The sequence below is a fragment of the Herpailurus yagouaroundi genome, unplaced genomic scaffold, assembly GCF_014898765.1.
Source record: "Herpailurus yagouaroundi ecotype Mexico unplaced genomic scaffold, PumYag 205, whole genome shotgun sequence".
Classification (NCBI taxonomy): Eukaryota; Metazoa; Chordata; class Mammalia; order Carnivora; family Felidae; genus Herpailurus; species Herpailurus yagouaroundi.
Window position 1 is genome coordinate 14,730,459 of NW_024412436.1, and position 26,955 is coordinate 14,757,413.

A 26,955-nucleotide genomic window follows, 5' to 3' on the forward strand; every position below is an offset into this window, starting at 1 on the left:
GGGGCCGGGACGCTTGGGAGGGAGGCCGCGCAGGAAGCCTGGTGGGAGTGGACGAGTGGAACCCTGTTGTCATTTGAAGGCCCTTGTGTACGCGCAGGAGGCCTGCCACCAACTGCCCCAGGCCCCGGTTTCGGGCCCAGAAAGCCATTGCCTGTGAAAAAGGGACAGCTGATGTGCAGATTCGATGCGGGTGGCCTTGCAGTGCCTAAAGCTGGGTGAAGGTGGACAGCGACCTGGGCCACAACCCACCGGGCCGTGCGCACAAAGAAACCCTGCCCGGGTGGAAGGTGGGGTGGGTGGGGGTGCCCTGGACGGCCGGCCAGTTCCGCTTGGAAGCAGGGGCCCCAGTGAGCTCTGGGCCAGCCCAGCTGTGGTTCTGGATTCATAGATTTGTTGGGGGGGGGGGGCCCCCACTTTCTAGAAGTGACTTCAGTGTTCTGATTCTCTGGCAAAACGCACGGAGCTGAGCAAGAAAGCATCGAATCATAAACCCAAACATGTAAAGGAGAGAGTCTCAGGTATCGAACTATCTGATGAAAGAAACTACATTTGATCAGTCTTTTCAGCTCACAAAGACAAACACGTCTTCGAAAGATTTCACTTTGTTCCCTGAGGAAAAGGATTAGTATGAAAACAGATTTTGTAAATGTGAACAGAGCATATTACTGAGACCAGAAGCAAGCTGACAGCAGCAGGAGGAAATAACTCGTGACTGTTTGGAACCTACACCATAGTAAATTTGCTATTTTTAGTAGAGCGAGAAAGAGAGTGATTTTTGATGCTGGATTTATTTTAATTTTAAAGAGCGACCTAGTAGAATTTCCGTGCGAACGTAATATCTGGATGTAAGGCCCTTCCTTCCCTAACCCAGGTCGTCCCGATCACCTTATCTGGAGCTGACAGTTTCTGTCTTCTGAAACGTTGTAAGGTGGTTAGCTTAGTCTGTCCCTCCTGGGTCTTCGTTTATTTGACCCGTCTGTTACGGCACGTCCTTGGAGATTTCATACTTTGCTAAACTGCTGAGGAATTACGTGGTAAAAATCGGAAGAACTTCACTCTAATTCTGGTTTCAAGAAGGCCTTTAACTTGACATAAGCACAGGAAGGTGGCAGTTTAAAAATGCAAGTTTGGTGAGCCAAGCACATTGAAAAGCTCTTTCTTTCTTTCTTTCTCTTCATCGTGAACTTAGCTTGAAAACTTCCGCAACTGTTGTTATGGACGTTAGTGTATTTAGAAGGGTAAACCCTAAAGTTGGCCAGGTCTGTTTACACTGTATCTCTCCTGCAGCCAGACTGTTGATCTCCTCATGCAAGAGTCAGGATGTCGTTTAGAACATCCTTCTGCCACCAAATTCCGAAATCATGTCATGGAAGGAGACTGGGATAAGGTAAAGTAGGGCATATAGAGCTGTGTGACTGCTGCTAAAATTATATATTTGAATGTGCATCCGGTGACATTTCTGTTTTTCTTTTATACCAATTTTTGCAGGCAGAAAATGACCTGAATGAACTAAAGCCCTTAGTGCATTCTCCTCATGCTATTGTGGTAAGAGGCGCACTTGAAATCTCTCAAACGTTGTTGGGAATAATTGTGGTAAATACACTTTTGTTCTTAGTTTCACATTCATGCTTATTTTAGTAGGTTATTGATAATTGTAGGCTTCTGTTACCTATAAAAGATAAAGCCTAAAAATTGTTAAATTTTGCATAGTTAAGTTTGTAAACTGCGATGAGTGTTAATGATTTAAAGTTTTGAGTTTTATGTCTTGAAAATCGTGTTAAATGTCTTTAAAGTCATGTTTAATAGATGTGTCGTTTGAACCTCGTTTATAAATTAAGCTTCTACAGAATTGATCGAGGGGTGTTTGTGCTCTCGGTGCCATTAAGAACAGTTTTATGTGGAATCAAACATAAGTTCTACTTTTCTATTATCTATACTGAACATACCAGCAAAGGAGATGCATCCTAAGGATGCAAAGGAGATCTATCCTAAGTAGCTGGTACATTGTCTTTTTTTTCTTTAATCTTTGGGAATAACAGTCCATTCAAGCCACCTCCTTCGGTGTGCTCACCATTTTCCATTCTTGCAGTCGTGTGAACTGACAGTGTCTGAGTTGGTCAGTGTATATTGGTCTGGTAGGGGGTTTGTGAGCAGATCTGACCACGGAGCTCGGCTCACAGGCCTTCTTTCCCTGACGAGGTCAACTTAGGAGTTAAACTGGTTAGCCTCTCTGCTCAGTCTTCAGGAATCTTTTATACTGAGAGGACCTTAATTCTTCTGTAGATGTCGGTGAGGGAGAGGAGGGGATAAGATGTTCTGAGTGCCTGTGATTGGAAACCATGGAGAATCAGCTGCAGGCTCCTGGCCTTTTAACTTCTAGCTGATTCATTTGTTGTCAGAAGCAGTTTCCTGTCTGGTGGGGGAGGGAAGGAGCACCAATAGGAAGTGAAGTAGGGAAACCAGCTGTTTGTTAAATATTAGTAAGTGACTGCTGTTACCTTTGGTTGTTGTTTTTTTGTTGTTGTTTTTTTTTTAATTAGGCCAAACATTAATCTTTCTGCTTTTGTCTGTAAACCTAACAGGGTCTCTTATTTTTGTTTTTGGCGTGTGTGTGTGAATCTTCATTACAAAAGAGTTTTCAAATTCATGATATGATTTTGTACAGTAATATATAATCCTAGGGAATAGACTTAAGGCGAATTAAAGGTACAAAGTATGAACAAATGTGGATTAGTTTAAATTGATGATCTAGTATACATGTTTTTGCTCTCAGTAAATACTTAAATATTAAAATTTTTACTTTTGAATCAGATGACTGATAATAAAATAACTTGTGAAATAATCAGTTCCCTGTCAAATATTAAAAATGAAAACAGAAGTTAAACATCTATATTTAAGAGGGTTATAAATTTTCCAGCAGTTGTAAGTTTTCCCCAGTCATTATGTTTGGGTTTTATCACAAACAAACAAACAAACAAAACAACCAAGTATATTTTAATGGAGCAGTTTCTCATAAGCGATTAGCTCTGGCAGAATGGAAGATAACCCTGAAATAAAGACAAAAAATAGAAGTGTGTGAGTTTTGGGGAGATTGTTGGCCTTTTGTAAGCTTTGCTTCAAATTACATTTGTAATTTAGTAGTGAAATTTTAATAGGCTCACTTCCTATTTTTTTCTTATAGAAATGTGGGGCTTGTGTCTTGGATTTAGGGTATGACTGTCTCATTTGAAATCTTCATTAGAAGCAACATGTAAACTCAGGAAAGGTAGTTGCAGATAATGAGGAGGAATCCTTTCTTTTTACAGCCTGTTCAGTCTGTAGAACGTTCTAGGATCTAATAAAAGATGAAGCTTAAATCTCTGGCTGAGCCTCACGCCATCAAACTTTTTAGGTATTTATACGAAGAGAAAGGTTCCAGGTTTAAGATCCAGTTCAGCATTTTATCACCCTTCGAGTCTGTGTTCAGATTTGCTCCTCTCCCCACTCGATCTCCAGAAAGATCATCTAATCCAAGCGTAGTTGTAATAATGCCATGGAACACAACATGGAGCTTTCTTTTAGCGTCATTATTCTTACTGTATGCCCAGACACATTTGATGGCTTAGTCTAGGCTAAAATTGTATTTCACTTTCTAAACTTTTCTTTCAAGTTTACTTATGTTGAGAGAGAGAGAGAGTAAGAGCATGTGGGAGGGGGAGAGAGAATCCCAAGCAGGCTCTGTGCAGAGCCCGACTTGGGGCTCAAACCCACAAAACCATGAGATCATGACCTGAGCCGAAATCAAGAGTCCGGCGCTTAGCCCAACGGAGCCACCCAGGCGCCCCTATATTTTATTTTTTAAACTCAAAAAATACTTTTATTCACCCAATCTACTCCCTGCCCGCCTGCCCCCCCCAATACCATGTTTTTAAATGCTTTCCAGTCAGATGATACCAGAAATAGCAGAATTTGCTCTGGACTTTCTGGAAAGTGAGCTCGTGAATCAAGATTTTTCATTTTGGGTTGAAATATGGTCTGACACGTTTGGGGAGTTTGGGTTGGTAGTAGAGGCCAGTAGAATAGGAAACTAGGTCTAAAAGTTTTATGTATTTTTTTTTTAATTTTTTTTTTAAACGTTTTTTATTTATTTTTGAGACAGAGAGAGACAGAGCATGAACGGGGGAGGGTCACAGAGAGAGGGAGACACAGAATCTGAAACAGGCTCCAGGCTCTGAGCTGTCAGCACAGAGCCTGACGCGGGGCTCGAACTCACAGACCGCGAGATCGTGACCTGAGCCAAAGTCGGACACTCAACCGACCAAGCCACCCAGGCGCCCCTAAAAGTTTTATGTATTTTTTAGTGTATAGAAATGTGTTTAAGAATAGTGTTCAAATGCTAATTGGAGGGACAGAGATTAACTAGTGTATTTAAAAGTTAAATAGGGAGGGGTTTTGAAAGCCATGGTTTAAATAGAATTCATTTCCCCTTTCCTCTGAGTCATGGTTTAATTGCTACGACTTGGTTATAACCTTATTCCAGAGTTAGTGAGAGGCACTCCTGAGTTAGCTAGGAGGCTGCCTGGGATAACCAGACTTCCTGTGCAACTTCGGGGTTTTCCTTCCCGTTGAATGGTGGGAGGAAAGAGTGAAGCAGCCCCGATACTGGGTGGGCCGGGGGCGGGGGAGGGGGACAGGGTTTACCACGTGGAGCTGTCCCTTATCCATTTCTTGCGTTAGATGGTAGAAGGGACAGAGACTCCCTGGGCGGAAGGGCTCTGAGAGATGATCAGAGGACAGAAATAATCTCTCACAGAGGTCCCCCTAGGAGCTGGGAGAAGACAGAAAGGGGAGCCTGTTTTCTTAGTCTCTTTCTTTCTTCATTTGAGAAGCTTGTGCTCTTAAAGCAAAAAAAAGTTAATAACGCTCTGTCTCCAGCTCAGCAAACCTTACTCTTGCCGAATTTTTTAAAACTTTTTTGGTAAATAATTAACATCATTTATGAACGATGTTAATTTTCTTGAACTTGTGTTTACAGTTTTGGGAAGTAAATTACAGTTGTACTCTTCATCTTTCTCATACATGTCAAATACAAATCGAACTGATTTTTAGGAGAATAAATATTTCCTCTTCCAACCAAATCGCTCGCTGTGCTGGGCCGGCGGTGTGTCACTCGCCATGCCCGCCACCAGGGTTTGGTGCCCCTGCGAGGGTATTCTTTGTCTCAATCCGGATAGAAGGCCTCCTCGGGTAGTCTGTGCACTGCCTGTCTGGTGTGCCCCGTATGTACAGGGAATGCGTGTTCACACCGGCTTCTCCGACCACGTCCTCTGCCTGTGTCCTGTGCTGCCTCTGCCCCTTAGGAAGAGAGTAACATCGTATTGCAGGCTCTTGGTGGCAAGATAAAGGGGAAACCCCACTTGGGGCACTGTCCCTACCTACACTGAGCGGGGGTGTGCCTGGAACCTAATGATGGATACCCAGAAAATAAAGATTCGCCCTGAGTGCTAAAAAGTAATTTTCTCCAAGTTTCCAATTGCTGAGAAAATTTATTGAAGAAATCAAGTACACATATTATTGGCCAGTTCCATGTGGCATTTAAATGAAAAATTTTGCCGCTAAACAGGATTCTCACGTTTAATTAGAAACACTACGTGAAATGAAACTTGTAACAGCAGATCGATAAATGGAAATCTACATTTCATAGAGGTTTTTTTTTTTTTTCTTTCCAGAAGATAAAATGGTGAGAATATCCAGGATAACTTCAAATATAAAATTATTTTGTTTTTAAGTTGTTCTTTTGGTTTTTGTCACCTGATGGACTTCAAAGTATTTTTTTATTTTACACACAGAGGTTAGTTTTTGGCTCCATGAACAACACGCTTTGCAGGGCGTCTTGGTCCTGGTCTGTCTCTGAAGCATTCACTAGGCAGTCTGACTTTTAAGTGTAAAATTGGGTAAGGGTAAATTCTAGAGTTGTAGGAGCTCATGTTACAGTTTGAAATTGTTTTCATCGTTCTTCAGTTACAGGTTGAAGTTTTAGATGATCACCAAATATATGCAGTATGTCTTATAAACAATGTGTCTAAATGTAGGCCTAAGGGACAGGGTTTGTTTCGTTTACTTTTGCTAGAAACCATTTTTCTAAGATTGTACGTATGCCTTTTTTCTGAATACTGCCTAATAGAAAACCGTGTAGGGGCGCCTATGGGTCAGTTGGTTAAGCGTCCGACTTCGGCTCAGGTCATGATCTCATGGTTCATGGGTTAGAGCCCCGTGTCAGGCTCTGTGCTGACAGCTTGGAGCCTGGAGCCTGGAGCCTGGAACCTGCTTGGATTCTGTGTCTCCCTCTCTTTCTGCCCCTCCCCTGCTTTGTCTCTCAAAAAAATAAATAAACATTAAAAAAATTTTTTTTAATGTAGGGAGGCTCATGGTACCCTTAACTCTGTGAAGAAATAATTTCACCACACCATTTTTGGATAGCAATATATAAATAATGTTTTCACAGTAAGCCTCTTACTGAAGAAGAAGAAACTATCGTTTGGTGTTTTAAGTAGATTTAAAATCTTTGCCACCGAGTTCCTTGGGGTCTCGAATATGACTGACGTTTTCTGCACCTGTGGCATGCTCAGGCGCCACAGGCAGAAGTGACAAGAGAGCCCCTGTAAGCAGGGGTCTTCGATTGTAAAAGATTCTCACCTGGCTGCTCATAAGTATCTCTTTTCCAGCTAATAATAGAGTAAAGGGACATTAAAAAGAATTAGAACCAAACTCATTCCAGAAAAAAACTAAATGTGAAAGTGCTTCATAAAGCTGAAAGTGGTTTGTCATTTTGGGGGCAAAGAGCTGATAATTGTCTGCCTCCCAGTTCAGGGCTTCAAGAGCTCTGGTTGTTACCAGTCCCCAAATACGAAACTGGAATCCTTCTGCAGACTTTTCAGGTTAGCTTTTTTTCTTTTTTTTTTTTTTTTAAGTTTATTTACTTTGAGAGAAAGAGAACACGTGAGGGGCAGAAAGAGAGGGAGAAGGAATCCCAAGCAGGCTCCGCACTCCGTGCAGAGCCCAACTCAGGGTTCGAACTCACGAACTCCGAGCTCATGACCTGAGCTGAAAGCGAGAGTCGTGTGCTTAACCGACTGAGCCACCCGGGCGCCCCTGCATTGTACTTTTTAAACGATGCCTCTGAGAACCAGTTTTTCTGTCTTTTCCAAACTTGTTGCATAAAACCCCCTAATGCAATTATAAAAGTCAGGTGTTTAAAACAAATTTAGAATACTTGGAATAGTTCTGAATTTTCACAAAAGAAATAAAAGTCTAGGTGAATGTTTTAAGGGCAGAGTTCGTGTTTCCCTGTGTTGATGCGATGGTCACTAATGGCCTTACCTGATCTGCGATTGTGCGTTGAAAGCAGAGTTTTATTAAGATGTGGAATTGCGCAGTCACATTTCATCTGCTGTGACTCTGTTAACCCGAAATGTTTGAGTCATCGTAAAGCTTTATGAAAAGTTATTTTCAAAGGGCATAGTAGAATGCTTTCTACTGTTCTGTTTAGGCACAAACATTTTCTGAAACTTCCATCAACTTTTTTCCCCTGACTGCTGCTTTCTGTCATGTCAGAGGATGAAGTTTTTGCTGCTGCAGCAGAAGTACCTGGAGTACCTGGAGGACGGCAAGGTCCTGGAGGCACTTCAAGTTCTGCGCTGCGAGTTGACGCCACTGAAATACAACACGGAGCGCATCCATGTTCTCAGCGGGTAAGGAGGCCCGGCCCGAGCCAGGCCGATGAAGGGGCCGCTAGGGCCAGCAGGGGGCCGCTCCCGAGTCCCTCTTCCTTAACGGCGTGCCCGCATCTGAAGATGGCTGAACTCTTGGACCGTGTTCGTCTGGATAAACTCACTCACGTGTCCAAGCTGTCGTTGTCCTCACAGGAGGCTCTGGGATCAGCCGCGCAAGAGGGTGAAAAAAGAAGCGCGTGCTGCCATTTCGTGGTCTTGCAGGAAAGCCCTGTGGCACGACTGTCTGTGAACACAGTAGGCAGCGAGGCTTCTGGTGCGAAGCATCAGACATTTCTGTTACCGTGTACCCGTCGCGTCCCGGGCCCTTGCCAGGCGCCCCACTTGAGCCTCGCGTCAGTCGTGTACGTGTCGGGGGGCCGTGGGGCTTGGATCTGGCCCCCCTTCTGTTCGCGCACACGCTCTGGGCCGCACCTTCAGGTGCCTCCTGTGCACGAGGCTCCCGCTTCCCCGCGCGTGTCTCTGGCCTGCCTGCCGTCTTCGGGGTGTTTCCAGGGTGTGTCCGGTGAATGCTCACAGCAGAGTTCTCCAATCCGCTTGCCCCCTCCCCCCACCCCTGCTCTCACTTTCTTGCCTCTGTAAACGGTAAGACCTTCTACCCACTCGTCCGAACAAAGCCCAAGGTTCATCCTTGCAGGTGTTTAACCCTTTCACTCTGCTGTGTGTCGGCCTAACTCTAAAACGTACCAGATCTGTCCAGTTCTCTCCGTCTCCACCATTTCTACCTTAGTTAGTCCACACCAGCTCTGCTAGAATATTCCCGTACCCTCCTCATGAGTCCCACTGTATGTGTTCTTGCTCCTCTAATGGCGCACGGTTCACGCAGCAGCTGGCTAGATACAGAAGTAAAACCGTACATTAAGTCATTTCTCTCCCTGTCTTAAAATCCAGAATCTCTGCTTAAGCCCACATGCTTGCTGGTCCTTCCCTGCCGTCTTTTCCTTGATCCATTCGCTCCAGTGACACGAATGTTTTTTCTGTTCCTTAACTTGCCAGGCCACTTACACTGCCTGTTCCCTTTATCTTAGATGCTCTTCCCCTGATCTTTTCGGAGGAGCTACTAGTTGCTAGGGTCCCAGCCCAAATATCCTCTCCTAAAACCACCCCCCAGGCGTTCTCTGTCACACCGCTGTGCTTCATGTTTTTCTTCATAGCAGTTTTTATTATAGGACAGGGCCCCAGCATCCAAGGCAGCATTGACAGATGATGAGTTTCCAGACACAAAATGATGGGTAAAAACGATGGATCCAGAGAGGTATAGGGTTCATTTTAGGGTTTTTGAGGAAAAGGAAACAACGTCAGAGAAGTGACGTAGCCAGTCCAGGATACAGCTAACACACCACCAAGAGCCGAGACCCAGACTCCGGCTTGACTGATTCTAGAGTCGCCGGTCCACACCCGCTGCCTCTTGAAATGGTGCTGCTGCTGGATGTCCTACAGTAGCTGACCGCTTCCTTCCTTCTATTTACCTCTCCGATAGGGGGTCTGGTTTCTGTGTCAGCTGAAGAACTTTCCCATGACGAGGTTTGTCTTGTCTGGTCACAGAACACGTAACTTTATCACATAGCCTTTATTCCAGAATGATCTTCATCCAGTGTGTCCCTTGAGTGTTTCACATAAGGAAATGGCCCAGAGATAGCCAGGTGTGGACTTGGCGATCAGACCCATGGTTTCTTCCTCTCACCCTCTCCTTCCTTTCAGTTACACTCTGTGGTTTCCCATAAACAGGTTCATTTGAAACCTTAAAGTATAATGTGTATTTTCTTTTAATTTTTTTTATTTTAGAGAGCAAGTCGGGGAGGGGCAGAGAGAGACTCCCGAGGGGGCTCCACACTGTCAGCGCAGAGCCCAGTGCAAGGCTCGAACTCAGGAACTGTCAGATCATGACCTGAGTCAAAATCAAGTCAGACACTTAACCGACTGAGCCTCCCAGCAAAGTAAACAATTTTTCCATAAAATTATCGATGGTAAATTTTACTCCCAAAAATTTATTTTAGAAACCAAAATTTTTATGATATCTGGCTTTTTTTTATAGGGTATTTTGAGTCAAACTGCTCATGCTATTAAAGTAGCTAAGACACTGTATGCTAAATGGCAAGAGAGCGAGTAGGTCTGCTCCTGAGGATGAAGGGCCTAAGTTACTGGCGGCTAAGTACAGTTCAGAAGGAGAGGGGGCGGCACTCCTGTTAACTGGGAGGTCTCGGGTGTTTCTCTCATCATTTAGGAAGCTCTACCTCCATACCAAGTAGTGCACTGAGTACTTCAAGTACTCCCTCTTATTTAATCCTTACTTCCCTATTTAGTGCCCTTTTTCCAAGTGAGAGGAACAGGTCTGAGAGCATCGTCCCAGAGTAAAAGCAGGAGGAGGGTCCTTCGCTAGGTCTGGTCACTGTGTCCGAACCGTGCCTTCGCTTCCCTGACTTTCAAAGCCCGTTCTCGTGAGAGGAGCCAGAGGCAGGTCAGGGTTCCACTTCCTCGGGGCCCTCCTGAGTTCTCCAGAATCCGTGTCTTGAGCGTTCACACCTCCTTTGGCGCACATAGTGAGCCAGGAAACGGTTCCCAGGTTTCCTGCTTTGGGGGATCACGATACCTTTCACGGGATGACGCAAGGGTGATTATCCAGTCGTTCTGTTTCTTGAGTGACGTCTGTGATCAGCTCTTGAAAGCGTGTTGTTGTTTAATTAACATCGTGTAAACTGAAGGGGTTTTTTGGAGTTTTGTTTTACAACTGAGGAGCAGCTGAGTTAGCGTAGTATTTAAGAGCAACATTTGCAGCTAAAAATGCCTGGGTTCACATCCCCTTCGTTTTTGCCTCTTGCCTAAGCCAGTTCCCGAAGCTTTTCTGTGCCTTCCGTGCTTCGTCTGTACGAAGAACACTAGCGCTTGCTTCATGCGGACTGCGGCGGGGTCGCGGCGGGCGTTAAAGCAAGTAGCGCGTGGAGCGCCTGGAGCAGAGCCGGGCGCACAGGGAGAGCTGCCCGTGTGCCCTGGTGGATTGTAATCTGCCAGTGGATGACACCATCGTAACAGTTACCACACATGCTGCTGTCGTACTGTATTACGTCGTAATAATTCTGTCCAGGTGCCAAGTTGTATTAGCGAATTGGGTCCACTGAAGAGATTTCTTCTCGATGGGTTTTTCTTAGTGAAAATATAATCAATATTTTCCAATTATGTTTAATCCGAAGCAGAGGGTTTGGTACTCACTGCTTTCTCTCTGTCGCATTTTTAGCTATCTGATGTGCAGCCATGCGGAAGACCTCCGGGCAAAAGCAGAATGGGAGGGCAAAGGAACGGCTTCCCGATCCAAACTGTTGGACAAACTTCAGAGTAAGAAGAGTCTTCATTTTTGGTTTCTGTGTTTTCGCTTATGTTAGAAATAGATACTGAGAATTGATTAGGTAGCCTTGTGTCTAGACATACTCTTAGTGAGCAGTGAGCGGTAATGTAGGGAAGAAGGGAAAATCCATCACGAAGCCCTTTAAACCGGAGGTTTCCAGACGGGGCCCTGGAGTCTGGGAGGTAGCTCACATCCTCAGGAGCCGTGGGGGGTGTGCGGTGCGGGTCCCAGAGCAGCTCTCCTCGCGCCTGTGTTGCGCAGTCACGTTCCCGTTAAGATTTTCTTTGTGGGGGAAGTGCTGTGGTTTGAGAAAAAGGACATAAACCAGACCTTTAAATAACTGTTTTTCCTTTTTAAAGACTTTATTGTACTTTTTTTTTTTTTTTTTAAGTAAGTTCTACACCCAGCGTAGGGCTTGAACTCACGACCCCAAGATCAAGGGTCACGCGCTCCACCGACTAAGCCAGCCAGGAGCCACCAAACTACAAGTGTTTTAAATATTTTGTTGATTTCAATAGGAAGGCCCATATTTAATTGTTTTCCTCAATGTTATAGGTAACTTCCAAATTAGCAGAAGGGTTTTATTTTTGCCACAGTTTTATACATAAACGACCTTTTTGCCCTCTTGGATTTTAAATCACTTTACTCTGTGTGTTGCACGTTGAGGTGCAGGAGTAAACATCCTAGGAATCGGGAAACCGTGTGGTCCGGGAGGTGTGAGGCACGGAAGGATTGGAATAGATTGGTGTCTGCATCAAAACACCAGTCCCCCTCCGTCTCTAGATTTCTAGATTTCCCTGCACGTGCGGTGACACTTAGTTCCCTCGGGCGCGTGGTCGTCTGTGCATTTTCTTTCCATCACTGCCTTTTAGGGGGAGGGGGGTTGTTGGTGGTGGGTTTGTTTTTTGTTGTTGTTTTGCTTTTGCTTTTGTTTAGTTTTGGAAATTCACATACAAGTGAAAGCCCTCCTGGGGCACCTGGCCGGCTCAGTCAGGGAGCATGTGACCTCGACCTCGGGATCAAGGGTTTGAGTCCTCCTTTGGGCATGGAGCCTAACTTAATAAATGAATAAAGTTTTTAAAAATTGTTTAAAAAAAAAAAATACAAGTTAAAGCCTTCCCGTCTGTCCCATTTTGCGGCAGCGCCCCCGTAGCCGCTGACAAATACTGATGAAGCCCACATTCTGTCGCACCGCCCGCCACTGCTCTGTTCAGGGGGCCTGAATTATCGGGTCAGGGCCAGTGCAGCAGAGAGTGAGCAAACGTCTTCAATAAAAGGTTATACTGTCTTGGTGTTTTAACATTTACTTTTATTTCTTGTTTTAAAAATATCTTCTCCTGAAGCCTACTTACCGCCATCGGTGATGCTTCCCCCTCGGCGTTTACAGACTCTCCTGCGGCAGGCGGTGGAGCTACAAAGGGATCGGTGCCTATATCACAATACCAAACTTGATAATAACCTAGATTCTGTGTCTCTGCTCATAGATCACGTTTGCAGTAGGTAAGAGAACAACTTCTTATGTTCTGAAGTAGGCTAACATCTTACAGACTCAGTACAAACTTTGTTAACATGTTTTCTTTTTGGGAGCTTTGTCCTGTCGCGGTGAAACCATGTGTCTCTGGTACCGCGTTCATGTTCACGAGTGGAGCTGGGATTACCGAGGCTGACGTTTCCAGAGAAACGTGCAGGTGTTTATGTAGTGACCCTCAGCTGGAGAGCGTGCTTTCCTCCTCTTGTCTGTGGGCGGGTCGCTGACCTTCGGTGTCCAGCCCTCCCGGTGAGGGCTTCTGAGTGGTGTCGGGTGGGGAGGCCACTGACCCAAGTGTTGGCCATCCTTGGAGGCCAGGACTCTCTTTCTGGATGCTGTCGCTATTTTAACAGTGGCCCCAATTATTTCCTGCCCATAAAGATCATGGAAATACTTTGTTCCTCACGGTAGGTCTGCTTTTTAATAGAACCTGGCCCCTGAACTAAACATGGTTGGAGTAACAGGTGTTAACTTTCTGGTTTGGGTTTGTTGCTGTATCTGTCCAAATACGTAATTTAACCTGTAGGGATTGAGCCTCCACTTTTGATATTAGGAGTATTTTGACTGAAACTGTCTCTACTATTTTAATGATGATTTCCAAATTAAAGCAGAGCTCGGGGCGCGTGGGTGGCTAGGTCGGTTAAGCGTCCGACTTCGGCTCAGGTCATGATCTCGCGGTTTGTGAGTTTGAGCCCTGCATCGGGCTCTGTGCCGACAGCTCAGAGCCTGGAGCCTGCTTCAGATTCTGTGTCTCCCCCTCTCTCTGCCCTTCCCATGCTCATGCTCTGTCTCTCTCTGTCTCTCAATAAAAAATGTTAAAAAAAAAAAAAAAAATTTTTTTTTTTTTTTTTTTTTTTTTAAAAAGCTGAGCTCTAATTTTTAAGACACTGAAGAACAGGGGCGTCTGGGGGCTCAGTTGTGTAAGGCATCCACCTCCTGATCTCAGCTCAGGTCATGATCTCCCGGTTCGTGGGTTTAAGCCCCGCATTGGGCTCTGTAAGCTGACCATGCAGATCCTGCTTGGGACTCTCTCTCCCTCTCTGCCCCTCCCCCACTTGCACACGTGTATTCTCTCTCTCTTTCTCTCTCTCAGTAAATAAGGTGCTAAAGAACGAATCTGGAAATATTTCAGGCTTCAGGAGGGAGACGATCTGGGTCTGGTGAACCAAACACGAACAGCTGTGCTGTGCGTGTCCAGTTTGTTTTGCCAAAGGCCCCTGCAGAAGCCCCGGTGTGGGCAGGTGGGGCCAGAGTGCGGATGGCGACGCGCTTTGGGTCCAGGAACCCGAACGTTGGTGCGCGTGGTCCAGGCATGCACAGAGCGCTTTGTGTGTGGCTCGGTGTTGCCTCCCCTCCCCAGATGCAGTAGAAACAGGAGGCTGACGGTTGGCCTTCACCTAGCGGATAATGACTTGGTGTGTGTCTTAAACTTGCTGAAAGTGATGGATTAGAGTCCTTTTCTTTTTTCCTGTTTTACTGTTTAATGTTGTTCTTTAACTTCGAATTTCTAAATCTTTCAATTGAAAAGAGGTAGGAGATTATAGTTAAAAAGCGACATGGTTTCATCCTTCGCAGATCCTGTGGGGAATGTGAGACCAGTGTTAAAACTAAGGCAGTTGTGAAGCCAGGCCTTTCTAAGGTTTAATTTATTGCTGAATATTGCATGAATTTGTTGCTGGCAGAATGCTATTTGCAGTGGCCTTTATGGTTTAAGAGGTGTCGGTGGGTGAAGGGCTTGCCTTCCTGTGCGGAAACTCAAATCTATGAGCACGGGACCTGCGTTTTTCTTAATGTCTGTAGTAGGACCTGTGAAAGTAAATGATGGAAAATGTTTAGTCTGACTTTGTCTTGCCCTCAGATCGGGGATCAGGCTCTTAGAACCTGCGTAGAAAGCACTCCTGAAGTTTTACGTGGGAGTGAAAGTTCATGCTTTTCAGAACTCACCGTCGATTGGAAAAGACTCCCCTGTAGTCTTTTAAAATCAAAATAAAACTTTGACTCTGTGCTTCTACTACTTACCATTGTGCACGCCACACGCACACACACCTGCCTCAGAGTCTGCTGCTTAAGATAATTCCCTGCTGTGCAGTCACACTGTCTGTGTCCTTCGCTCTTCAGATTTCTGCAGCCAGCACAGCTCCGTAACTGTTGCAGATGTTGGTGACGAACAGTTTCTTTTTTAAACCCAATGACTGCTTTGCAGACTCTTTGGTTTCACTGCTGGCTGCCGCTCGTTACCTGTGCTTTATTAACTGTGTTCCAGACAGTTTCTTTTGTCCTCCCGCCTTCCTCCTCTGGGTTCTAACGGTGCCCGGGTCCAGGCAAGGGCTGCAGAATTCATCTCCTAAGCCTTGGACCTTAATACAATTGTGCTTGTTGCTCGAGTATCTTAAATGCAGCACGTCCAAAGTGGACTTCCCTCTCCTCTTCCCGTCCCTGAAGAGTCTACTCTTCCTCTTAACTTCCCTGTCTCAGTGAAGGGCTCCCGTCTGCCCAGATTCTCCCAGCCAGAACACTGGGAGTCAGCCTAGAGGGACATTTAGGGGTGCGTTTGAACGGCACCGGGGAGGGATGCGTCAGGCATAACGTTATGTTGGGATACACGTCTTTACGGTGAGCTGTTCCTTTGTTGCTGAACTAGGAGAGGAAAACCTGGATTTGATTTAATTCCTACTATTCCCCTCTCATCTAGAGGTCTTCAAATGAAATTTTGCTGTCTTTTATTACCTACTCTACTCCCTGGGGGAAATAAGATTAGCATTGGAACTAGAAAACTGTATTCTCATAAATTAAATCTTAGCATTGAAATCTAAATACCAGCTTTTCTTTCTTCTCTCTGGAGGACAGAGAATTGATTATGAATAAGTGAACGGGAACTTGTAGAAATCTTAATCAGCACTGAAGGGTTTTCTTTAGATCATGTATTATTTGTATCTGTGACAGTGAATGCATATTTTTGGTTAAATTGGTGGGGTTTTTCACCAGCATCCAGTGGAAGGATGTTTCCATAGAGAACTTTGTAAGTATTGAGTTTTTAGTAAAAGATTATTATGGAATATTTATAGAAACTTAAAATGTGAAGATTCAGTTTGATTAAAATGCTATACTATTATTCACTTTTATTTGGGAAGGTGCTATTTTTAACACCGTCTTAAATTTCTTTTTTAAATTTTTTGAACATTTATTTATTTTTTGAGAGACAGAGTGAGCAGGGTGGGGGCAGAGAGAGAGCGACACAGAATCCCAAGCAGGCTCCAGGCTCCGAGCTGTCAGCACAGAGCCCTATCTGGGGGTCGAACCCACGAACTGTGAGATTATGACCTGAGCTGAAGTTGTACGCTCAACCCACTGAGCCACCCAGGTGCCCCAACACCATCTTAAATTTTAAATTTACTTGAAAACTAAGTCCTCAACTTTCACTTGTGTACATCTAAAATTAGGCTGTTAATAAACTGAGGGCTGTTTTTCAGAAATTATTTAACGATAAAAATAATGACAATTTAAATACTATAATGACTGTCAGTAGTAGACTGGATGATTTGTGCCCTAAATTCTTACTATGAATTGGTCCTTTCTCAAGAACATTTTATTGCTCTGATTTTAGATCTGTCATTTCACTGATCATGGGATCAATCTTACCCATTTGAATTATTGTGTATTTTATGCCTAAATATAAAGTGTTTCTCACTGAGTAAAAGACATCACTCTCAATTACTACCCATAAAGGGGGGGGGGGGGGAAGCACTGTTGATATTGAAAGTACCTACTTGACTGGAATTTTATCCAACAGTGTCTTGAAAAATGCAACTTAAAAAATGATAATTGAGAGAAAACTGGTCTTGGAGAGTGAGCCATAGGTTTAAATCCTAATTCAGTCATCGGTCTGTGAGACTCAGGATTTGTCCTCTGAGCCTTACGAGGACGGAGATGTTTACTTGCCTTGCAGGCTGGTCTTGAGAATTAGCAGTGCGCAACAGTGCAGGGCATCTAGAAAGTGCCTACTAAATGTCAGCTGGTATCGATTATGTTTTAGATATAGAACAACAGTTTAATATGAAAGCAACTTATAGACAACCCGAAAGTTTAAAGCAGCCTGCCAATAGTCAAGTGCTACGGTCGATGGTCATTGTGTGCAGATAAAGAATGCTAACTTGGTTTTAAATCTAGATTACTTTTCAGGCTGGCGAATTGATAAAAATATATTTTTAGATTATAGATTCGTTGGGTAAAAAAATAGGGAAAACCATTTTTCCAGACAGACTTAGAAGGTTATCAAGTCACAGGGATGAACAGTACAGCACAGGTAACACGGTCCGTGTATAACACACCTGTTGCGGTGATAACAATGGTTGAGGCACCGCCACACGCCTGAAAGACATTTACTATCATAGTGTCAGGTGTACTCGAGTTAAGAAAAGTTTCTCCACTAACGTGTAACTTTTTTATAATCTTACAGAGACCGTTACAGGGCCGTACTGCCCCCAAAGTAGTCACTAATTTATATGTGACCACTTAAACGTAAAGAAACGAAAATTAAAACTCAAGTTCCTCAGCTATGCCAGCCGCATGTCACGTGGCCGGGAGCCCCAAGTGGCCAGGCTCCACGACTGGTGGGCTCGGTCCAGAGCCTTGCCAGGTTAGCTCAGGAAGCTGTCCGAGGTGCTGCTGCGGAGGTTGGAAAACGTCAAGAGAGTTTCAAAATGGTTCAGAAGGTGCTTAGAACACTCATTCTTGTGGTAACTTCCTCCTCTTTAGGTTGGTGATTGTAGAAGTCTCTGCCCTTAGTCTAGAACAATCACTGCCGCCCCTGAGGTGCCCACCAGAGCGTCAGGCGCCATCTCCCCACCCTGCCTTCACGGCCTCGTCCTTGGACTCCACCCTTGCGTACGGAGTTTCAGGAGGCATGTCCCCTTCCCTCTAAGTTTATGGTTGGAAAAATTGAGACTCGCATTAAAGGGGTTGCCCACTTTCTGGGAAACTACCTGATACGTGGCCAGCCGCTGCAGCCCTTCCTGGACACCGCGCTTCCTGCTCCCCCCAGCGGGGTATTAGTATTAGTGGTCACTCGTGAGTATCTGTTGTGTTCCAGGATCCTGAGATGTTTTTCTCAGCTTGGGCAGAACCCTGTTAAGTATAGGTGGATCCCATTTTATAGATGAGGGAATGGAGGCCTAGAGGAGGTCAGTGACCTGCCAGACACGACAGCCTGTGACCCAGACTCTCTGATGCCTGTCGTCCTTCCTTTTGTCAGCATACATCCTTCCCGATGCCGGCCAACTTGTGTGCCGGCCCATGCAAACTTGAACACCTGATTGTTAATTTTTATTCATAGGAGTTGACTTAATCAGACCAAAAAATTCTCTGATGGGTACATACTTTTACTCTTTTTTCAATCTTGAGAACGGGGGTAAAAAGAAAAACTTGTGCATTGAAGGAGACTCTGGATTACTGATTTCCCCTGAGATGGCCTTGGCTGATGTCATTATAGTCTTTTTCTACGTACTATGGAAACTTGATTCTCCAGATTTATAAGGACATTGATATCTCGTTTGTAAAGTTTCTGATCTCCACGCGGTTCTATCACTTTTTCGTTCTTATTCTCCTCTGCTTTGAACGAAGAATTACTTGTGGACCTCTCTGTTTTAGGAGACAGTTCCCGTGTTACACTCAGCAGATCCTTACGGAGCATTGTAATGAAGTGTGGTTCTGTAAATTCTCGAACGATGGCACTAAACTAGCAACAGGATCAAAAGATACGACCGTTATCATATGGCACGTTGATCTGGTATGTACTTTGCTGCGGGGGGGGGCGCCCTTTAGAGGACAAAAAGGTAATCAGTGATCGAATCGACTGATTGTCAGTGAAGTGTACACACGTAAATGAGTTCTAAGCATTCTCCTGCCTTTCTTGTCGTGTCTTCCCTCTTGCTGTGCTGTCTAGATGATGCGCGTACACCAACACTTCGTGCGCGTTACGTGCCGGCACTGAGTCTGTGCACGCGAGATCTGGCTTCATCCTCTGCCCACACCTCTTGCTTCCGTGTGAGGAAACTGAGGTGGAAGTTAAGTGCCCAGGCTCTCAGAGCTCGTAAGTGGCGGAGTTAGGCTCAGATCCGGGAAGAGTTTCACTCCATTCCCACTGCTCTCAATGCCCCCTGCCGGTTTGTGTGTTAATATTTGATTTCCGGATTGGTACGGCATCCACTGTGTCACAAGTTAGGAGAAGACTTGTTACCATTTTGCCTTCCGAATCTCTTTTTTTAATTTAATTATTTTTGAGAGAGAAAGAGCACAAGTCAGGGAGGGGCAGAGAGAGAGGGAGAGAGAATCCCAGGCAGGCTCTGCGCTGTCAGTGCAGTCTGACACGGGACTCGAACTCATAAACCGTGAGATCAGGACCTGAGCCAAAATCCAGAGTTGGATGCTTAACTGACGGGGCCACCCGGGTGCCTCTAGAAGGAAATATTTAAAAAAAAAAAAGAATCAGGGGTGCCTGACTGGCTCAGTCCGTAGCACGTGCAACTCTTGATCTCAGGGTTGTGAGTTCAAGCCCTGCGTTGGGCTTGGAGTTTATTACTTTAAAACAAAATCAAATTGGAGAACACACCTCGAGATTTGTGTACCTACTATGTGCTGTGAATGATGAAAGGTAAACAAGGCCTACCCTTTGCGATAAAGCAGGCGTTCTTGTTTTGTACCATGTACTACTCTGGAGGGACCCCCCCCCATAACATTTTTAAATGCATAAACCAGAACATATAGGGAGCCCAAGTATGCTGAAATAGAGTTGTCAAGATAGTATAGAAACAGATACAGTATAATAACATGGTGCTTTTTTATTAATGCATTAAACAACAAGTTCTAGCAAGAGAGCTAACAGGTATCAGATTTGAAGTAGTGATGGGCATCAGTGTTTCAAGATACCTGCAACAAGTAACGTGCTGTGAAAATATTTGAGATTTCTGTTAACCTTCACCTTATCCTTCCTAATACTCAGTATGTGAATGTCCCTCGTGTATCGCCTGATGCCGCCTTGTTAATTGCCTTCATTCAAGATAGAAGGAAATACTGAATTTTGGCCTGCGGTTAGTGAAAATAAAGACGTGCACTTGTCCCATTCAAGTTCAGAGACCCCCGTTTCTGTTCCTGAATGACTCCTTGCAGACCACAGGTGAAGGAAGTTTCATGCAATATGTACAAAGGGTCACAAGAGCACAGGCCTGCCGCTCAGGTGAGCGCACCTAGTCTGACCTTGATGTGCACAACATCAAGGGAGACAGGAAGGGGCATTTTGGGGCGAGAGGGACCTTACCTTGCCCTCCCCCACCTTCAAATAAGAGAATAGGGTGAGTCAGGCAAAGAGTAGGAAATCAGATTAGGAAAATAGCGTGGGGTCTAGTCTCGGCCTTTGAGTGCCATTCCAAGGAGTCGCATTTCAGCAGTTATTTGCAACATGTCTGGAAAGAAAGCATATCGGACTGTGCTTTATTGTATTTTCTTTTGGCAATGACGTGTAGCAGTTCCCACCGTTTGGCACCTATTTTCTGAGCACGTGCTGTATGCGAGGCCTTCTTGCCAGCTCATGGTCATACAGTGTGGTTGTTCTATACTGGGTGCTACAGGGCCTCAAAGAAGAAGCCCCCTTGGAGCTGGAGAGCAAGGGCAGAGTAAGACAAGTAAGTCTTCGGAGAAGAAGGAGTAAACGGTTCCTTAGACAAGCTAGTTACTACTGGCCCCCAGGTACAGGAGGACATGGCTGGCATCCGGGCAGTTCCGGGAAGAGGCTACACTGCGGACTAGGAGACGAGGCTCATGATGTACGGAGCAGCCAGTCGAGGAGGATCTTGTGCACTTTGCTGGGGACTTCGGGCCTTCATGCTGGTATCACCCAGGGTGCTGTTGCCAGGACAGGAGTTCCACATGAAGGGCTTTTGTAGCCAGAGTAGCTTGGGACATGCAGAATTCATGCTTTTGTTCCAATTTGAAATGCAGTGGATTTTAGAGTTTAGCACGATGGTATTCTATGTCAAGTACTGTCTGAAAAACTTGTAAGAAAGTTGGTGATCTTCTTGAGTGTGTGTGTGTGTGTGTGTTTTAATAGATAGAAAAAAGAATACGTAGGGACCTTTGAGGTTTGAGTTGGTGTGATTCCAGTGCCTAATTTCTTTTGACAGGTTTTCTTACCTTTGCCCCCCAAAAAACATTTTACTCATTTCCCCACCCAAAATCTAAAGCAGAGTTCAGTGGATTCCATGAACATGATATTTCCACTTGAAACAGGTTAGTATAGAGACGCTGTGCTCGTAATGACCTAGTATTAACATCCCCATTGATGTTTTGCGCTTTTTTTTTTTCAGGATTAATTAATGTGCATGAAACAATTCGTTTTTTAGTTACATACTTCTAAAGTAGTTTGTCATCAGTTTAGAAGTGAATCTTTGGGTAGATACGAAGGACCGCCATGAATGAGAGTTTCTTGCTGGAAGATCCTGAGCCGGTCCGAAAGCCTAGACTTCCCTGTTAAATTATGCCGGAGACTCTCTGTTTTTGTACGGATCCCCACGCCTGTTAGCCTTCTCCCAGAGAGGAATCACAGGCAGTTGTAGTGTTACCTAGTTAGTTTTGTCAGACAACGGCGGTTTGGACAAGACGATTGAATAAATGCTAGACTCAGGGTCCAGTGAAGAAACAAAGTACATTAAGCACATCCATTTGTCAGTTACATTTCTGGAAAAATCTCCCAACCTATTTTTATCGGAGTAGTTTATCAGACCCATCCCTAACTACTTTTGGGTCCTCGCCGTTGGAATCCTGCAGGCTTGATACTGGTCTCTATCTTTGACCAAACCTAAAACTGAACTCCTTGCTTCCTGCCCCCGTTTCCTGTTCCCACAACAAAAATGTACAGGTCGTCCCATTCTGTTGTGTGTGACCTCTTTCGGTCCAGACTTTTGTTTGGATGGCCTGTCTTAACTGTTAATGGCTGTGGTGTCAGCTCTTTATGAGTGTATGTTTCCTACGTCCGTTCGTTCAGATTCACCTTCCACGTCCTCCTCGAGCCAGATGTCCCGTCCCATAGCCCCCGGTTTAAAACCTGTCGGCGGCTCTCCTCTCACCCTGAGCCCGAAGTGAAGGTGCCCACTCTTCAGCCCTGTCACTCGCCACCTCCCCGCTCACGGCGCAGTCCCTTCCACACGGCTCACGCTAGGGCCCGCGCAGGGGCAGGCCTTGCACATTCACAGACTTTGCGCTCTTCCCTGTACCGTGGGGGCGAGGGGGGGTGGTAACCTTGGAGACTGATGAGGGTTAACACGAGGCGCTGTCGCCAAACGGTGCTCGTCCTGCCCGGCCACAGCCAGAAGCTCAGAAGACCGTAGCCACTCTTCAGTTGTCACACGGAGAGGTGGCGGCTCCGCTCGTGCGCGTGGACTCAGAGGAGACTTGTCCACGGTCATGACGGCGTTAGATATGGTAGCCAGGAACATGGAAACGGTCCCGTGTTGGTCAGCTGACAAGTGGGTACACGGGGTCTGACGTGTCCACAAATGGAGGATTTATCAGGGAGAAGGAACAGAATGCTGACCCCAGCTGCAACACAGATGGGCTCTGGAAACACCACGCAGACGCACAGAGTGAAAGAGGCCGATCGCAGAGGACGCCATATTGGATGGCTCCACTTGTACGAAACGTCCAGAATAGGCAGATCCAGAGAGACGGGAGTGGCTGCCAGGGGAGGCGGGTGGGGGCAGTAACGGCCAATGAGTACGGGGCTTCTTTGTGAGGCCACAGAATGTTCTAGATTCACTAGGTCATATACTTTGAGAGAGAGGGTGGTACCTAAGTTGTGTCTCAAGAAAACAGTTTTCAAAAATGAAAACGTAGCTGTGACTACACCTGCTTTCGGTGTCCCTGAGAGCATCACCAGGTAACGGCCTGTGTCCTTATGTTGGCCTCTGGCACACGGGGCCTGGTGCGTGGTGGATGCTTACTGGATGTTGCCGTGTGGACGTGTCTTTATGAAGCAAGCTGTTTGGGGTTCAGCTGGGAGATTGGTGAAATCTGTGAAAACTTCCTCAGAGTGAATTACGCTCTCAGAGTATACCCTCGCAGCTCATTGAAGTAGGACACGGACTCTGGGGACTCTAACCAAGTGGCCTCTTTCCCCCTTAGGACACACACCTGCTAAAACTGCTTAAGACGTTAGAAGGACACGCGTACGGCGTGTCTTACATTGCGTGGAGTCCGGATGACAACTATCTTGTTGCGTGTGGCCCAGACGACTGCTCTGAACTCTGGCTCTGGAACGTACAGGTGAGCGCGTGCCGTCCCTGCTTCGGCCCTTAAGGAAAGCCGTTCCGCACATCCACACGCTCGAAACTTGACTCTCCCGTAGAGCAGAGCCATTCGGCCCCCTTGGCAAAGAGAATCCGTCGGATGGAGCCCAGGTGTCCGAGTGTATAAAGCTAAATATCATGCTGAGCATGATAGAGTTTTGAAAAGAAAGAGGAATGAGTATTTTCAGGAATGGTGGACTTGACGCTGTTGACTGTGGGACTCTCCCCACCCACCCCACCCCCACCCTCCCCAGAGGATGCCCTGTGGTTTCATAGTTTGATGTACGCGGAACTGCCACGTGACAGCCTCCCTGCGGGGTCAGACTTCTCACCTGGCGGCCACACCATTGTCCCCTGGCCTGTGTTTGGTGCCCATCTAATTTGGGAAACACAGGAAGTTTCAGCTCTTAGTCGTAAGCGCTCTGCTCCTGTCTCTGAATGAAAACTTGGCCTTTATCTAGGGTCCCGTTTTTTAAAAGTTAGCATTGAGTTCCCGCCATTGATTTTGTCCTGTGTTTGGGAAACCTTACAGTTACGATTTGAGGGTGGTTTTGGTTTTCTTAACTTCCTTCTGCAAGATGGCTGGTTCGATGCCATTCTTTTCTCTCTTCTGACGCGAGGCCAGAACGTGGTCCGGGCTGTGGTTTGAATGTAAAAATGCGAGTTGGTGAGCTAGGCCTGGGAGTCCGGGGGCCTAGAAGTGAGTTGGTTTTTACTGAGAGAGTGGAGCTCAAACTCTGCAGAAGTGTGCACAGGGGGTAGCCCTGAAGGTGACCGGCCACACTCTCGCTCTGCTGCTGCCCCAGGCGGTTCTGTCACTGCTCACTCGCCGTTCGTGTGTGAGACCCCGCTTTCTTAAGGAAAACGTTCAAAAGTGGAGGAATACAGCGGTGACCTGGGCCCAGCACCCTGGATTCGGCAGTTAACATTCCGTACATTCTGTGTGGACACGTGTGTGCTCACGCATGAGGACGTGCATACACACTCACACAGACCTCCACATCCAAAACGTTTGGAAGGAAATAACACGTAGGATGTTTTATCCCAAATATTTAAGCACGTACCTGCTACAAAATAACGTTCTCCCATATAACACGCGCTCCCGTCTTAACCTGACATTAGCTATAATTAATCCTCTAATATCTAACATTCGTTTCGTGATCAGACACGCCCAGTGCCCTGCTAGTGTCTTCGTGCCATTTTTATCAAACCAGTGTACGCGCAGCGTGTGTTCGGGATCCGGTTCAGGGAGCGGCAAGGCACAGGAGAGTCCGTGGCTTTCTCAGCAAAACAGGCCTGAAGTGAATCTCCCCTAAAAGACCAAAGGGGTTTTTTCCGTCAAAGCTGTTTTCCCCATTCAAAGGAAGACGTGTCGTCGTAACTCTACAGTGGTAGACTCAGGATTTATGGTGGCCACAGTCTTCCTGTGGGTCAGTTTTGAGTTTCTAGACAGTTACACGATGTTCTAGCTCGCCTGTTTGCTTGTGTGTTACTCAACGGGCCTGTTACGTAGTCCATTTTCACCTTATTCCTTTATATTTTTAGGTTGTTTCGTAATTACATACTCATATACGTGCTGTCCTGAGCGTAACAGAAGAAAAGACCATTTCTGCCTACAGAAATGTGTACTAACGTGTTTGTGACAGGAAGTGTGGAGGATTTAGCTGTTGCGAGTGTACTTGTGGTTCTAAACTGTTTCTCTCTAGCAACCCAAAAAGATAAGTAGGTGAGAGCAATTAACAATACGGGGGAAGGTTTTAACGTTGCTGGACCAGGGAAAATCAGGGAGACTTCTGGTTTTCTAGTTTAGCGTCCTCTTTGCTTTTATTACTTGGCCCCGTTTCCTGATCCTACGCTTTGTTTTCACTGTTTTCTTTTTACTTTTGATCACCCATTTCTCACAGGAAAATTATGCCCATGTACTTTTTATTACATCAAGGGCAGCTAATCTCTCTCAGAGCCTTTCTAATCCATGAACAAAATGGAATCGAGACTAGATTAAATGGTATGTGTCTACCTTCTAAGTTGAATAACCTAAAAAAAATAAGAGGAGGGTGTTTCAGTTTTGTAACCACTAAACAGTCTTTCGTAGTTGGGAATACTTTAAAGTGGCTATGCCAAACAGTACAAAAGTTCTTCTTTTCCGAGACTTTTAGTTGAGATAAAATTAGATATCGGAGTGCCTGCGTGGCTCAGTCAATTAAGCGTTTGACTCTTGATTTTGGCTCAGGTCATGATCTCACGGTTTGTGGGTTTGAGCCCCGTGTCGGGCTCTGCGCTGACAGCGTAGAGCCTGCTTGGGATTCACGCACACATGCTCTCTCTAAATAAATAAACTTAAAAAAATTAGCTATCAGAGAAATAATTTTCCTTTCTCTCTTCCCATCTTCCCTACTACATTTTGAGCATCTTGAGTATAAAATTTGACATAATTTAGAACACCCCTGCCCTAGTTCAAGGGCACAGTTTTTCAATCTATTAATCATGTTCTTGAGGAATTGCTAATGGCATTAACTGCAATTTTAGAATAAATCTGTAAAGGACTATGGGGTGAGGAGAAGTGGGAACTCAGAAGGAACAGGCCTGCAGGCTGAGCTTTTCACCACATTCTTAATTTCTCTTTGAGGCTGCGGTGTTTTTGTTTGTTCGTTTGCTTTTTATGAGGCTGGTGAAAATAGTTCATTTCTCCAGTTAGGAGGACTAAACTAACCAGATAGCCCAGTCACTGTTGGCTTTTCTTTATACATTCCCTTTAGAAGAATATCTGAAGGTCTTATCCACAGTTTTATTCCTCTGTAGACGGGAGAGCTAAGGACAAAAATGAGCCAGTCTCACGAGGACAGTTTAACAAGTGTGGCTTGGAATCCAGACGGGAAACGCTTTGTGACCGGAGGCCAGCGCGGCCAGTTCTATCAGTGTGTGAGTATGTCGTGCGCCTCTCCACGCCTCTGCTCTTCGTTGTGTTTACATAGTTCATTTGCCGGGGCGCCTGGGGGGCCCAGTTGGGTAAGCGTCCGACTTCGGCTCAGGTCGTGATCTCACAGTTCGTGGGTTCGAGCCCCACGTCAAGCTCTGTGCTGACAGCTCAGAGCCTGGAGCCTGCTTCCGATTCTGTGTCTCCCTCTCTCTCTGCCCCTCCTATACTCATGCTCTGTCTGTCTGTCTGTCTCTCTCTCTCTCTCTCAAAAATGAATAAACGTTAAAAAAAAAAAAAAGTTTAAAATAGTCGCTTGCCTTGGTATCTCGTATAAGATACATCCCACGAAGACCTGCTTTGCGCTCGTTCTGAATGAGCAGTGTGCAGAACTGTCTGTTCTCCTTTTTATACAAACTATGGACTTTGAGTTTAGTAAGACGTAAAAAATTATTCTACTGAGCATTTTGTTCTCATAAACAAGTTTCTAATGTATAGGATTGAAAAATATTGTACTATTCTTTTGAGGTTTTTGGTTTTTTGTATCAAAAATATGCGGAGTTTCATGAGCAGGTGGTCTTAAGTATTTGAGGACTAAAAGTGGTGAGGAGAGCTACCAGAGAGCCTTCCAGTCGTTATTTGAAATGTCTTTTGATTAGCATCTGCCCTGCTGATCTTGGATTGGCTGTCTGACGAGCAGAAGTACTAGGTGACAATCCTGTGACGAGTCCTGTCACGAGGCCAGCTCTGCCAGGGGTGTGATGTCATCAGGCCCTGTCTTCTCGAGGCTCAGTGCCAGGGGCACTTCGAGACATGTTTTGAAGACCAGAATTAAACAAGATCCTGAATCCCGTAAATCGCTAAATGTCGCTGGAGATGCGTATCATGAAGACTTACGTGGTCGTTACAGACTGGGGGGGCCTTCCGTTAAGCTGGCCGTGGGACACGTGCTTGCTTACAAGCCCCCAGTGCTTTTTTTGTTCCCAGTCGTCTCAGCACAGTGTATTGATCTACGTGTGATCCTCCCGTTTTTTAAGTGGAGTTTCTGTTTGTGGGCTAATGCACTGTCC

General features: G+C 45.6%; 1 protein-coding gene across 2 annotated transcripts in view; it reads left to right on the forward strand.

The window, feature by feature from the left end:
- The first annotated feature begins 1,254 nt into the window (after nucleotides 1–1,254).
- WDR26 (WD repeat domain 26) overlaps nucleotides 1,255–26,955 on the forward strand; it is a 34,975-nt gene continuing 9,274 nt past the window's right edge. The window contains exons 1-8 of one of the 2 annotated variants that reach the window (XM_040451950.1): nucleotides 1,255–1,387; nucleotides 1,489–1,593; nucleotides 7,594–7,730; nucleotides 11,002–11,099; nucleotides 12,453–12,609; nucleotides 18,284–18,422; nucleotides 22,808–22,948; nucleotides 25,771–25,890. In XM_040451950.1, the coding sequence (XP_040307884.1) occupies nucleotides 1,307–1,387; nucleotides 1,489–1,593; nucleotides 7,594–7,730; nucleotides 11,002–11,099; nucleotides 12,453–12,609; nucleotides 18,284–18,422; nucleotides 22,808–22,948; nucleotides 25,771–25,890 (978 nt within the window). In that variant the 5' untranslated portion in view covers nucleotides 1,255–1,306. The remainder of the gene's footprint in view (nucleotides 1,388–1,488; nucleotides 1,594–7,593; nucleotides 7,731–11,001; nucleotides 11,100–12,452; nucleotides 12,610–18,283; nucleotides 18,423–22,807; nucleotides 22,949–25,770; nucleotides 25,891–26,955) is intronic. The other variant, XM_040451951.1, reaches the window with a different exon arrangement.